Source organism: Crassostrea angulata, chromosome 2, assembly GCF_025612915.1.
Source record: "Crassostrea angulata isolate pt1a10 chromosome 2, ASM2561291v2, whole genome shotgun sequence".
In the NCBI taxonomy this organism is placed as follows: Eukaryota; Metazoa; Mollusca; class Bivalvia; order Ostreida; family Ostreidae; genus Magallana; species Magallana angulata.
Window position 1 is genome coordinate 75551248 of NC_069112.1, and position 14614 is coordinate 75565861.

Sequence of the window (14614 nt, forward strand, 5' to 3'; positions counted from 1 at the left end):
AACAAAGCCTATATTTCTATTTAAAAATGCTACAAGTATGCATGTCCGTGTACTTTTGATTCTACACGTTTTGTACAACTTGTAGAATTACGCGGTATGCAGAATTTATGACGAACTACACAAAAATTTACGGGATTCCCCTATTCACAATTACTTGTACACGTTCACGTTCAAATGCTTAACCTCTCTAATAATAAAAGATTACGATACAGTATGCTGGTAAAGGGACTTATTTAGAAAGTGAAAGTAATACTTTTGTATACCGGTGACTCATAATAATGTGCTACTACATGTATTATGCTGACTAATATTGGTCAACTTCATAATGGTAATCCAAATAGAGCACAATATGAATCCATCACAAAAGAAATGTTCCTGCATATCAACTAATCCTATTCTGCATTCAGAAAACACATACCGGTATGTACACCACATGAACCCCATCTGATCGAAGAACTAGGTAAAATTAATACCCGCTAATGCCACCTGTAGACCTGTGTTATGTTCGACAAAGTTCAGTTATTTGTAACATACATGTAGTTTCATGACTTTATTCTTTAAAACACCTTGCACTATTTCATTTAGTTGAATAACTATTTAAAGCACACATTTTAGCTTTAAGGTTATACAGGAAACCTGCATATTTTGATGTACTTCCTATTAAAACTAACAATAAAGTATAAATATAAAAAAATGACAAACTGAAAGAGCCCAATAGATATAATCTAGATGCTATCATTGGACCAAGTGTTTGCCCTTAAATAACACTGTTATGTTCCAGTTTTAGTAAAAATGAAGACCACGTGCAATTTCCGGTAATTTTTAAAAATAATATTTTCATAAAGGAAGACATCCCACCCCATAAGACACATAAGCGGCCCTTTACGTACAATATGAGGTTGAACTGTTTGCATGTGAATTTTTAGTTAATAAATACTCTTAACATTCCATATCATAGAAATGGTTTATATAATTATTACAAACAAAATTAATATGCTCCCTTCCATCGGCGGTTGCCGGGTTTAGATTTGCTTCTGTGTGCCAACATCATTGTGGGCCCGAATTAAGAAATGGGGTGGGCGTAAGGGGTTTAGACCCCCCCCCCCCTTGAAAATTCATTAACCCCCCCCCCCCCACACACACAAACACAATTATATGTATTACTCTGAAACACCCCTCCATTCCTATTTGAATTTTTCCTTCTTTTTTTCTAAAAAGAAATCCATTTTCACATAGACATGTATACCAAAACTTATTTTGTAACTCTACTGAGGAATAATATGTATCTGTACATATATTATATATCAAAATATTGAAAGTATCTATCATTAAATTCTAGCACTTTAAATGTATGTGTATACATAGCAACATATATCTTTGTTTATGCGCAATATTTATACCTGCTATGTGAATATGTAAAAGTTCAATAAAAAAAAGTACAATCACTATTCAAGTTTAAAAATTGACAATTTGCCATTCTTATGCAGAAAGTGTGATGTACACACATCCTTGGTCAAGGTCAAATAAGGTCGAGGTCAAGCTACATATGTTGAATTAAGGAACTCTCAGTACCTTAATTCAGCATATGTGGCGCTTTGACTTAGCACCAGGTTGCCTAATAGTTTTGGTTACATGACGTAAAGCGTTAAGCATACTTTTCTACCGCATGAAAAATTATAACCTAATATATAGCACAATATGCCAAATTAAGAGAGATATGGCAATGAAATAAAGAGAAATATTTTTCCTGTACCAATCAAGGAGGTCAATATTATTAATTGGTAAATTTTTACAATACTTTTCATATACCTGGTAGAAAAAGAAATACCTTTGACGAAAACGAAAGAAATAAAAAGCATATCAACATTTCAGATTTTTAATAATAAATTATTTCTAAGATTTTATCATATATAACTTGTAAGACAAACTGGTGGTTAACATATTCATTCATACAAACATAAACACAAACACACAACCATACTCACAGACTTACAAACATATAAATGAAGTTTTCATGATCCAGACCATTTGAAATGAACAGTAATTTAAAAAAGTACTAATGGATAATTAAATACATAACTATATATATAATGAATAAATGTTTAAGCGTGCTACTTAGAGAGTTAAAAAAGGCATAGAAGCTCTAATATATAACTGTGTATAAATAAAAAAAACATCCGATTTAAGCTGCATAAAAAATCAAAACTAGCATAAAGAATACAGTTAAAAAGTAAACCAATGTATTTAGAATGCTTTAAAAGTTCATTTTTTGTTGAGAATTTCTTGAACATCCAAGAATATTGGTACCATAATGGTAAACGTTTTTTCCTTTGTGAACAGCATTGGTGACACAATATCTACAAGAAACTGATCACGATAATAGACATTTCACTAAAAAGCTGAACTTATTAATTAATTTTATAAAAATAATTCATGTATGGTTTAAGAGCGGAATAAATTTGTTCAGAAATATTTACAACCTGTCAATATCCAAGCTTTTACCATTCTCCGGCTGGTGTTCAGTTGGAAATGGCACACATATCGTGACGGTATGTGTCTTCATCTAGAACAAAATTGATAATTGCTTAATGTCATATTATCAACAATACACATGAATTGATACATCTTAAAGTAATTCCAAAAACCGCTTTATATTAACAAAATATCAAACGATTACGTGTACGTCTACATGTATCTTAAAAGGTCCATTTGATCAAATACAAGGGTACATCAGAATATGCATATCATTAATTGGTCACAATGACAATTTAAATGAACATGAAATTGCATAACATCTTCTGTACATATTGTAATTAACTAATTGCCATGATTAAAACTGAACAAGATTTTAAAAATTGACAATTTACATTTTTGATCAATTATAAACAACAACCTTTATGATAATATGAACTGGTTAATAATGTTTTTAATGATTGGTAGATAGACCTAGTCCTGTAATAATTCACTAGTTTGTTTTGGCATCTATTTACACAGAAAAGCAAGTCTTAGATGTGTCCAATTGGTTGATAAATAACACGAACAATGATAATGAATTTGACTCACCTTTTATATGGCCATGCTGGTCTATATACCTGTAGACACACACCTTGTTATCTTTCTCTGATCCGACCCAGAGGCTGTGAGTGTTGACATCATAACTCAGACTTTGTGGACTTTCTAATATTTTTGATTCTTTCAGTAGATGAGACAGGAACTGACCGTCCTTGTCCAACAACTGTATTGTATTAGTTCTATCATCACACACCAGGATGTGTGACATCGGGTCAGTGCAGATTCCATGTGGCCATAGTCCTGATCCTGATGGGTGTCCCGTGTAGGAGAAACGATGTCTTCCTCCACGTTCTGTCACCACTACAGCACTCTCGTCAGACACCACGATATCCCCATTGTTGTTTTCTGTTATAAAGTCAGTTTTACTATACAGATCAAGTCCCATGTTGTCGTGTTTTATGGTTTGCGTGAGTTGTCCATTCTGATTGTGCCGAGTTAACTTGCTTGGCCCTATAGACTCTCTATACATCCCGACCAGTAGATCCCCAGTGGACGGGGAACAGTACACACACCGTGGACTCCATGTAGCGTCTGTTTTCTCTATAAATGTGCAGGTGGTTTTCATATCCTTTGACAGTTTGTTGATGTTATGATTCCTATCAATGTAAATCAGTTCACTTTCACTGTTCACTGTGAGTATTCCAACTAATAGTTTACGGTATGACTCACTATGTAAACTACTACATAAATCATTCATATATAGTAAACTGTCATCTCTTGTATTTGTCAGTGTGAGATTGTCTTTATTATCATCGACCCTGACCCGGCGCGATGTCATACCGGAAAGGTGATGACTTCGATCAACACCTCTCTCTGTGTGTAATCCAACTGATACTTCTCTGTTTGCATCTCTACGTAAACTACTATATAAATCATTCAGATTATGTAAAGTGTCACCTCTTGTATTTGTCAGTATGAGATTGTCTCTATTATCACTGACCCAGAACCGGTCTGATGTCACACAGGAAATGTGATAACAACGATCAGCACCTGTTACTGTGAGAGAGTGAAGTAACTCGGGGGGAGACATCAGTTTCAGCAGACACTGGTTTCCTTGCTGTGGTTTTTCTGTCCCTATGTTTGGGATTTCACTCAGTGACTCCATCACATCAGCAGTGGCTGGATTCAGATCTACAAACATCAGACATTTTTTGATACATTTTCTATATAAACAAGTATATTTACATTCTACTGTGTTTTTCCATTAAATTCTGTGATCTTCAAATGCCTCTAAATGCGACAAGTAGTCAAAGGTCAAATTGACGAGTTTTATAATGACGACACAAGCGTTGAACGCTTGTGAACTGCAACGTCACAAGCGAAAATCAAAGTTCACGCTTGTGGCTGTTACTGTGGCTCTTCCATCAATATTAACTTACCCTTAGGATAAGATAGGAATTTTAAGGTATGGATCACATTTGCAGACAAGGCAGGAAGTTAAAAAAATGTAAATATAAGCATTAAATCATGACTTTTTGAAGTATACACTCTCATAACTGCAGCGGTGTGTGCATACAAATCTTCATAACGCGCTAACGCGCGTTACTCAATTTGTATGCACACACCGCTGCAGTTATGAGAGTGTATACTTCAAAAAATCATGATTCAATGATATAATAAAACCCTCATTTAAGTATTAACATAGTAAGACTAACGTCAAAAACGTATCAATCCGCTTGACGTTAGAATTAAATTTTGTATAATTTGAAATAATTTTAAAGGTTAAAGGATTGTTTTATCTAAAATGAATGGCAAAAAAAAAAAATTATAAGCAATAAATTTATAATTTGTTAGTTTTATACGACATAAAATGGTTTTGAACCGTTGATACTTTTCATCTGCTTCTTTGCTCCTGTCATATCAAAACTAATAAATTTTGTATTAATTCCTTTAAAAAAAAACAATCACTACACAAATAAAGATTGACCATGTATGTTATCGTGCACAGAAATCTGAAAGTATCAAATAATAAATCACTTCTATCTATAATTAAAGGCCATTATAATTCCAATCATCCTTTTTATACCTGATTAAATTATAAATATGACATTGATACTACAATCTAAAAGAGAAGTCTGGCAATGACACTTAATAGCAAAAACATATAAAACAAATATGAACTTATATTGACCACTTATATATGAAAATCAACATAACATAAATGTCTTATCTAAACCTAACAACAATAATAATAAAACAGATTTACCTGTCCGGGCGTGTTGTCTGTCTATATACCTATATACGACCACCTTATTTCTTGCCGCTACCCAGAGACGGTGAGTTTTGACATCATAACTTAGGCTGAGTGGGCAGAATAACCCTGATGGTCTTATCAGTAAATGTGACAGAAACTGACCGTCCTTATCTATCATCTGGACTGTACAGGATCCGGAATCACATACCAATATGTGTGCCAGTGCGTCAGTGCAAATTCCCCATGGATCTAGTCCTGATCCTGATGGATGTCCCCGGTAGAAGAAACGATGCACTCCTTCACGATTTGTCACTATTACAGCACAAGAGTCAGACACCACGACATCCCCATTGTTGTTCTCTGTTATGAAGTTAGGATGTCTATACAGCCCCCGTCCTGTGTTGTCGTGTTGTATGTTTTGAGTAAGTTGGCCGCTCTGGTTGTACCGGGTTACCTTGCCTATTTTATACGGTGTAAACGGTGTTTGCAGTATAAAATATGCATGTGTATTCGGGGTAATCGAGATATATTCTGTAGACCCTCTTGTCTCTCTATACATCCCGACCATTAGATCTGAAGTGCGCGGGGAGCAGTACACACACTGCGGTTTCCATATGGAGTCTGCTCTCTTTATAAATGTTGCTGTTTTCATTTCCTTTGACAATTTGTAAATAGTATTATTTTTATCCGTGTAAATCAGTTCATTATCATTGTTCAATGTGTGAAATCCATATAAATAAGTGCACGCATTAATAAAATATAGAGTATCACCTGCTGTGTTTATCAAGAAGAGATTGCCATCAGCATCACTAGCCCAGACCTGGTCTGATGTCACACGGGAAATGTGATAACAAAGATCAACATCTGTCATCGTAAGCGACATACAGAACTCAGGAGCAGGCAACAGTTTCAGCAGACTCTTGTTTTCCACGCGTCGGTTTCCTCTCTCTGCGATTTCGATTGCACTGAGTGACTCCATCACATCCTCCTTATTAAAGGACTCAGTCATTGAGAGATTGCTGGTGTGGAGTGTAAGACGCATCTGGCGGAGGTGGGTTGTCTTTATGGATGAGAGAAATTGTATCGGGATGACTGATGACTGTTCATATGTGTGTACATATCTCTGCTGGTTGCCAATCTGTGTAATCATTTTAATCTTCTGTTTCAAACATCTGTGCTTGACATCAAAGTCACAAAACACATTGTACATGAAATCATATTTCACATCGTCCAAAAGATTTTTCAGTTTTTGAGCCTTTGTTATCATCTGTGATTGAAAAATTGAGAGTTCTGTGTAACAAGTTTTGAATTCAGCTTTGATTTTTGTCAGGAGAACAGGTCTGTAAAAGAGAGCGTCGCTTCTGATGGTGTAAAAGGTTCCTTCGTGTTGCTGTTGCATTGTTCTATATTCTTTTCTTATATCTAGTAACCTGTGTCCTTTATGTTGTGTGCAATTGAAACAGACAGGAAGTTCACAAGGTTCACAGTACATTCCTATAAGCATGCAAGGATGTCTCACACAACACTCTTCTTTTTTATTAGAGTTTAATTTCTCACTGTATGTCACAACATCATGGTCTATGGTATTGAGATCTTTTACATGGTTTTCTTTACACTGGGGACACAGATCACATGGACACGATACACAAAAGTACTCCGTGTCTCCCTGACACATTGAACACTGATGTACTCTGCAAGGTGTACTTGTTGTGCCCATGGTCTCCAAATCAAACATCCTGTTCAATGAAAAACTAGAGGTTTTAAAGTTAAAAATAATGGTGCAATCTTTAATATCATTTTCGGTTTAAATGCATTTCTTAATTATTTCAACATCTCATATTTATCACAAAATTGATCTGTTTACTATATTTATTTCCTATATTTTTTTTCTAGTGCTAACCATTGTTGTTAACTATTTTTGTTTATATTTTACCGGGTGATCTCAATATTTGTTCAGGTGTTTTTTAACTAATAAGGGCGATCCCACAGTACCTGTTACATAAGTCATTTTAATAAGTTTACTTATTGACTTTGTCAGGGATCTCCCTGTTTGTGACATTAATACATGACATTATTTCGTCAATGACTATTTAGTTGTTTTTTAAGGTAAAACATTAACAAGCTGCAGTTCATAGATAGAACGAAAGATTTAAGTCTATTAATGGAATAAGCTCTATTGGTAACTGTTAAGATCAATGTATGGGCATAAACTTATTTTCCCCACATAATAAATTCAGCCCTTTCCTAGTACACACTAAGTATTTACCTACATTATGAATATACATTTCCTTCTTAGTACATACTTTTGATTTACTCTCAAGATCTCCAAGTATAATAAACCTTTAACCATTATTCATAAAACATAATATTTGATAATCATTTTACAAAAAAAGTGTTGAAAGACGCCCATGCCATTACAAATCTTCAAGTATAGATTGCTAAACATCATCGTCTCTTGTCTATGACTAAATGGTGTAACAAATTCAAAAAGGTATTGATCTCGCTATTGAATTCACAATAAAGTGTTTGTTATTCAATCAATATATATTTCAATTTAAAACACTTTCACAGATTAAAGATGAAATAATCTGTTAACGAGCAGTGTTCAAAAATCAAAAGTTTAATGGAAAAACACGAAATAGATGCAGGGGAACACGGACCTCTACAAAATTAGAGGTAGATCAGTTGCCACGAAGGATTTAGCATTCTCTACTGACCTGTAACACCATTCGTGTGTTTTCAAGGTTATATCAATTTATTATAAAATTAGTTTATGCCAACAAACAGTACGATTAATATTCTAGGGTATAAAACTACCATGTAATTATTTCCCTACCTTTATATTATCAGTTGAATGTTTTTCTCTAATTAGTTTTTGGTTTTTCTATACAATATAAGGTTACATTTGTCTTCGGCCTGCATCATAGAAGATCTTGGAATAGTCTATCAAAATCATAATGTCTAGAAAATATGATGATACATAAAACACTGATGTCCTGAAGCCTTTGTTAGCAGATTATACATCAATAAGTGATCTGTGCTTGTTTATCTCCCCCAGCGAAATTTACACATTCTTCAAACAAAACAAAATTAATATATTTCTTAGATAAAATTAATAAATTTTATCTATATACTGAATACAGCTTACCGTTTCTCAGTCATCGAACTGATCAGGTGCATTTAACTTTTACAAAATAATGTTCCTTGTTGATCACAAAACGACAAAGCTTTTTTGACTGATCAGCTCTCTTTTCTCTTGTTTTTGGCAAAAAGCCAAAGCTTGATATCTAACATTATAAAGGACAAGAATAAATTTTCTAGTGACTTCCTGATCGTCCTCGTATCTGTGCAAAACGCATTAACCAAATAAAAAGAAGTTAAATCGACAAGGTGCCGTTCAATAACCAGAGAAAATCAATAGTTAGAGGTACAATGTACGTTACCTGAACAACTTAGGTATTTTATTTTCTACGGGCTTCAAACCTTTTTATTTGTCCAGATACCTTTAACGTTTTAGTTGTGCTATAAATACAAGATTAATAAATTAACGTGCTATGCCAGTTGTAAATATTTAAGTAAACATATATCTTGCATAGAAACAGATTGCAAGCAAAATATTTATTTTACAACCTATAATAAATGTTTTAAACGTTATGAACTGTTAAATCAGCTTGAAAAGGATCTTTAACTTGCATATTAAACCAATATAAACAGAAGCAGGACACGAGCCTTATTTCCATGACAAAGAACTGTGAGCGATGTATCTTGCTTATAATTCTACGACTGATACTCAAATTTCATTCGATCATCAGAAATGCACTCCTTAAGCATTGCAAATAATAAAAGGTGAAAAATGAATCAAAATCGGGACCATGCCACTTTAAGGTAGTCCATCCATAACTGAGGTGCATTTAACAACTTTGGTTGATATGAATTATATTGAATATCTATTTTGAAATTATTATGAGGCCGACAGAAACCAAACTCGGGAATATGTATGCAGTCCATTAAATGAACTTTTAGCACTTGGAACTTTACCAAGAGATTTGTGAGAAAATTATTTGTACTATGAAGATATATTTAAAAATGCATTTTTCCCATAGACTTCAATGTTACCTTCAAGATGGGATAAATTTGTTAATATTCAAAAAATTTCAAAATTTTAAGAATTAATCTTTATTATAAGATTAACCCTTTGAAATCACACTAAACTTTTAGTAATCAAACTTAATTGCAATTTATTAGATATGAAATATGAGAGTTATGGATGGACTACCTTAATAGACATGTATTTTTATTAAATCACTTGAATCCATCGAGTTACATATTGCTGTTGGCTCTGTGTTATAGCATAGTATTGACGGTGAGGGTAAATGCTATCGGGGCCATTAACAGCGCATGTGAGGTGTTTGTACCATTTGCATACTGAAAACAGATCCGGGATACCGATGGATTGTTCGTTTACAGTTCTTGATAGCGGCTAACCTTTAATGGGGAGACATTATATATAGCTGATAGGTTGACTAGTGTCATCTACGACCCCAATGATAAACGTCCACAGTTTGTTCATTGGTAGGAGCTGCTTTACTACAGATTGAAAGTCCACGTCGCCTCTGTATTAGAAGCATGGATCATTAATATATTTTGGTATCCGTATGTTTAATAATATATCTTCTTTGCTTTTTCGTTCCTTTTCTATTTCTTTATGAAAAGATATTTATAGTTTAATGTGTTTCTGTATATCTTGTTCTTAATTTATATCTCTGTCTGTCTATATGAAGCAGGCACTGAGATCGTTTTCAAGGTGGAACTCACACTATGTGCAAAAAAATCGGAACATTTTATTTCTATAAAGCGATGAAAGCCAAGCTGTTTCGTATCTATAAAAAAATGTAACAAGAAAAACAAAAATGTTCAATTGGAAAGGCTGATTCAGATTGCACCATTTTTCAAATTGAAATAAAAAATGCAGCCCTCTCGATCCTTATAACATGTATAAGTATAATTTGGTAAATAAGCTGCAAGGACTTGCACATTCATTGAGGAACAACTTAGGCCCAGCAGATCTGGGTAGCTTAGGAATCTGGCTCTTTGTGGTTGAGTTGGTCTTGGAAAAGGAACCTGGTTCTGTACGATGATGGGTACTACGAAATTATTAGATTTCGTGGTGGCTCAGTTTTCGTGGATTTCGTGGGTACCTCTCACCCATGAATTAACATCCTCCACGAATAAAAAAAAATAAGGACTTTAAAATCATATTTTCTTTTGTAAGTGTCAGAGAATACACGAAATTACGTCCCCGCGAACCTGTAAAATTGAAGCAATGAAAGAAAATTTGCCCCACGAATTTTAATGATTCCACAGTATCTGTGACCTGAAAAATCCCTAGCAACAGGTTAATAACGAGAATACTCCACCCACATTACTGATTGGTGAATGTTAATGCAGGGTTTTTACAATTTGAATTGTACTCAACCTGGAAAGATTTTTGAAGAATTTGAATCTAGGAATATGTGTCTAAAGCTATATGGTATCATATCTAATAAAAAAAAATCCAGTCGTGAAGGAATGCTTCTAAATATTATGGTGATGGTTCGAAAATTATAGCACGGTCTACAAGAATTCCATGAACAAACGTCTTGCTTACAAATACATGTAGTTAACTTTTCCATTGTTAGGCAATCTACGACAGATTCCGTTGTCTACATTATAAGATAAGGTACTACTCGGAAGAGATGTGAAAAATAAACCATAAATATAAAAAATGAATAATTTATTATAATTGATCCATATCTTTACTGCTTTTTGTATAAAATATCATTATTTTAGCTACATAAAACACATTATACGTTAGAGAGTGAGCATATAAATGATCTAAACTAGGGTTGTAACAGGATAAAAAGGAAGCCTGCAATCATTTCTATAAAAAATTAACTCAGCTTAAGAATTTTTTCTGATACGGTTGTTAACTTCAAACCTGTATGAACCACTAAAGAAAGCATTTTGTTGTTTAAATACACACAGCGTGAAAGCACATTATATTGAATATGTTTCACTTTACATGTGCCATATTCGGCCACAAGGAGGTTGTCTCTGATATCCACATCTAAACCTTGTGGACCATTTAAATTACAGTTGGAAATGTAGCGGAGGAATTGTCCGTCCTGATCCAGGATGTGGATATTGCTGTTGTTGTGGTCTGCTATCAGGATTCGACTTTGACTGTCTGTGCTTATGCCAAGTGGATGGAATGATCCTTTGGCAGTAAAAGGAGGACCGGTGTAGGTAAACCGGAGTTTTCCGGCCTGATTGACCACAACAACAGCACGAGCATCACAGTCAGATACACATATATCTAGGTTCCTGTTCTCACACATGTACTTGTAGCTAAAACCAGACGAATAGAGAGGTTTCTCTTTATCATCGTATTGAATACTTTGTACTTCTGTGAAACCAGAGTAACGTACAACTTTTGTTTCGGTATAACTATCATTGTCCATGACAACCAGGAGGTCATCAGAAGAGGTGCTATAGACACAGTCAGGTTTCCATCCAAATAGTTTAATCACTGTCTGTATTTCTGTATTTTTCACCATGTTCACAGTTCGATCCCAGTGATCGGTATAAACTAGATCTCCACTCCTTGTTACTGCAATGTATGTTGGTTCATTCCCTGACTGAGTTTGGATTGACTTCACTAGTTCCCCCTGCAGGTTGTACAATCTCATGGTGTTATCATCACCACGCGTCCAAATCTCCTGGTCATTCAGACAGGAAACGGTACGTAATATATTGGAATCTCGGTAATCAGTGTTTATCTCTGTGATGATTTGTGGTACATCAATGAGTGGTTTGTCTGAGGAAGAGTACACTGTACCTGGAAAATTTATTGTGCGACCTTGTTCTTCTGTTTCTCTAGATAATACTGTCAGAGAACCAAACTGATGATAAATCTGTTCCTTGTTTATCACATGAGGTTTGAAACTTGGTAAGGAAACAGTGAGTTCAGAAGGCAATCTTCTGAATTCAGCATTCCTGGATTTGTAAGCAAGGAAAAGGCTAACATCGAAAGAGTTCAGTAACTTCGTCAGATCAGCAATGCACTGGGTGATTTCAGAAGTTGTTTGTGTGACATCATCTTCATGTTTATCTAACATAGCTAGCTGTTTAGAGTTCTTTTCATTAAGATTAGATTTCAATTTTGTTATCATAATATCTATTTCTCTGTGAAAGTCCTCTCCATGTTTGTCAATAGCAATTTTCAATTTCTGAGAATTTTCATTCAGACAGGTTTTCTGACCTTGAATGTCAGAAGCAATTTCTTCATACTTAGGATAGATGGATTTCTCTAGTTCTTTTAAATCTATCTGTATTTCATGTTTTTTATTTTCAATACTTTTCCAAATGTCTACAACATCATGAGCTTGATGTGCCCTGGATGTTACACAAAGTGCACAAATAGGAATGTCACATTGTGTACAGTAGAGTTCGCAGAGTTTTGAGGAATGTTTTTGGCATGTGGAGGTGGATCCCCGTTTTATAGATGAAACTACTTTGTGTTCTGTGGATTCATCTAACAGATGTTCACCAACGCAGGATTTACATAGATCTACGTGACAAATGTCACAATACAAATGGGGGACCGGGGTCTCACAGAGATGACATCGTAACACATCCTGGGCACTACGTCGGGGGTCCATGGTGAAATGGCTTATTAACCGGTGCATTAGAGGAATCTGAAAAAAAAAATTTAATTTCATCTATTATCACAATTCTGGAGAACTAGTTAAAACAAACTTTTTAAGTTAATATTTGCAGCGTGTAATTTTATGCAAACTCATTATCTTAAAAAGTTAAAGACTCTCACCGTTTCACACCAGCAGAATCAGTCTACTTTCAAACTTGTATCTATTTTACCTAAAGATGCTTCCACACAATATTCAGCTTTTCTGGCCAACTGGATTTTGAGAACAAGACTTTTAACGATTTTTCTCTATAAATACCTATATATAAATTCGACCCCATCCCAATTGTTGGCCCACCCTACCCCTGGGGATCATGATTTGAACTAACTTGAATCTACATTCCCTAAGGATGCTTCTTCATTTTTCATTTTAAATTCCTATGTAAAAAACTAAAAATTCAACCATTCATTGTGGTCCATCCTACCCCTGGCACGATGCTTTGAACAAACTTGAATTAAGGATGCTTTCGCACAAGTTTCAGCTTTTCTTGCCAAATGGTTTTAGAGAAGAAGATCTTAAATAAAATGCAAAAAAAATGTTCAATCATTTAAAATTATCTCCCCTTTAACGCGGGCGTAGACCTTAATTATCATATGAACAAACTTGAATTCCCCTCACCAAATGATGCTTTGTGAAAAGTTTGGTTAAAATTGACTCAGTGGTTTTTGAGAAGAAGATGAAAATATGAAAAGTTTACGACGACAACAACGACAACGGCAGACAACAGGCAAATTTTGATCCGAAAAGCTTGCCTGAAAGAGTGAGCATTTTTGGTCAAAATTTGTCTAATACCAATGCAAATGCATCATGGGCGTGTTAAGAAAAGGGAACCGTTTGGTTTCGTCCCCCGATTGATTGGGTTTATTCAATCTGCATAATATGCATTGATCATTTGATTGTAAACAAAACAAACTTCAAAAGGATTAATGGAAAAAATGTATGTTTATGTTTGATTTGCTAAAACTGTTTGGAATCTTAGTTCCTTGATTTATATAGCGAATGTCAAGGTCGTATATGGATGTCGGTGGCGAATCGTAATAAAGGGCAAAATGAATTTTCAATATCATTTTCCTGTCGAAATATTGATTAACTGACCGGGGAAACTATTCAATGTCAAATATTATAAACATATGCCATCTTATATGATAATATATAAATAAAGCGTACCTCACGGGCCTCGGTGATCGAACCAAACAGTTTTGTACATTTTCGTGCAAACAGGTCATTAATTGGAGCACACTTTGTAAACAGCCAAAATATATGCTTTTCTTTGTACTAAAGTCATGCAATCAAATTAGATTCCATAACGCCAATGTTAACTACCTACCCAAACATGGTGGATCCCATAAACCGAAACTCTTCCTAACCTAGGCCACGCCCACTCAACTGGATACAGTAGTAGTATGAAGGGGGACATTATACCCCACTTTGAGGTTCAAAATTTGAGGTTCAGAGGTTCAGTGTAGACCAGGAAGGTAATTAGGGAGGAGCGTAGCAGGAAGTTGATAAGTAGTATTTTAAAATGCGAGGATTAGCATGATGAACAACGTTTCTTCCTTATTTATTTGATTTCATTTGATTTATGAAGATATCCAACACAATT

General features: G+C 34.5%; 2 protein-coding genes across 5 annotated transcripts; both read right to left on the minus strand.

Moving 5' to 3' along the window:
• Positions 1–1862: 1862 nt before the first annotated feature.
• LOC128171493 (uncharacterized) lies at positions 1863–9171 on the minus strand. Of its 3 annotated transcripts, none has more exons than XM_052837261.1 (6): positions 8710–9171; positions 8415–8553; positions 5279–7002; positions 3064–4203; positions 2481–2563; positions 1863–2357 (listed from the first exon to the last, which is right to left on the minus strand). In XM_052837261.1, the coding sequence occupies exons 2-5, from the start codon at positions 8444–8446 to the stop codon at positions 2520–2522; spliced, it is 2940 nt and encodes a 979-aa protein (XP_052693221.1). In that variant the 5' UTR covers positions 8447–8553; positions 8710–9171; the 3' UTR covers positions 1863–2357; positions 2481–2519. The 3 variants fall into 3 exon arrangements, with proteins under 3 accessions (XP_052693221.1, XP_052693222.1, XP_052693220.1); XM_052837262.1 differs by having other exon boundaries at positions 1863–2367; XM_052837260.1 differs by having other exon boundaries at positions 1863–2563.
• A 1884-nt stretch (positions 9172–11055) lies between these two features.
• Positions 11056–14397, minus strand: LOC128171502 (tripartite motif-containing protein 2-like). 2 transcript variants are annotated; one of them, XM_052837272.1, is made up of 2 exons: positions 14339–14397; positions 11056–13002 (listed from the first exon to the last, which is right to left on the minus strand). In XM_052837272.1, the coding sequence occupies exon 2, from the start codon at positions 12991–12993 to the stop codon at positions 11197–11199; it is 1797 nt and encodes a 598-aa protein (XP_052693232.1). In that variant the 5' UTR covers positions 12994–13002; positions 14339–14397; the 3' UTR covers positions 11056–11196. The 2 variants fall into 2 exon arrangements, with proteins under 2 accessions (XP_052693232.1, XP_052693233.1); XM_052837273.1 differs by lacking the exon at positions 14339–14397 and adding an exon at positions 14179–14331.
• Positions 14398–14614: the final 217 nt, after the last annotated feature.

What these genes read in the sequence shown, in the direction of transcription:
- LOC128171493 (XM_052837261.1), bottom strand. Translation starts at nt 8,446, where the DNA reads ATGCACCTGATCAGTTCGATGACTGAGAAACG. An exon ending in CAGACAACACGCCCGGACAG is followed by an intron (nt 4,204 to 5,278) that starts GTAAATCTGTTT and finishes TGATGTTTGTAG; the next exon opens with ATCTGAATCCAGCCACTGCT. An exon ending in CCAGCATGGCCATATAAAAG is followed by an intron (nt 2,564 to 3,063) that starts GTGAGTCAAATT and finishes ATTTTGTTCTAG; the next exon opens with ATGAAGACACATACCGTCAC.
- LOC128171502 (XM_052837272.1), bottom strand. Translation starts at nt 12,993, where the DNA reads ATGCACCGGTTAATAAGCCATTTCACCATGGACCCCCGACGTAGTGCC.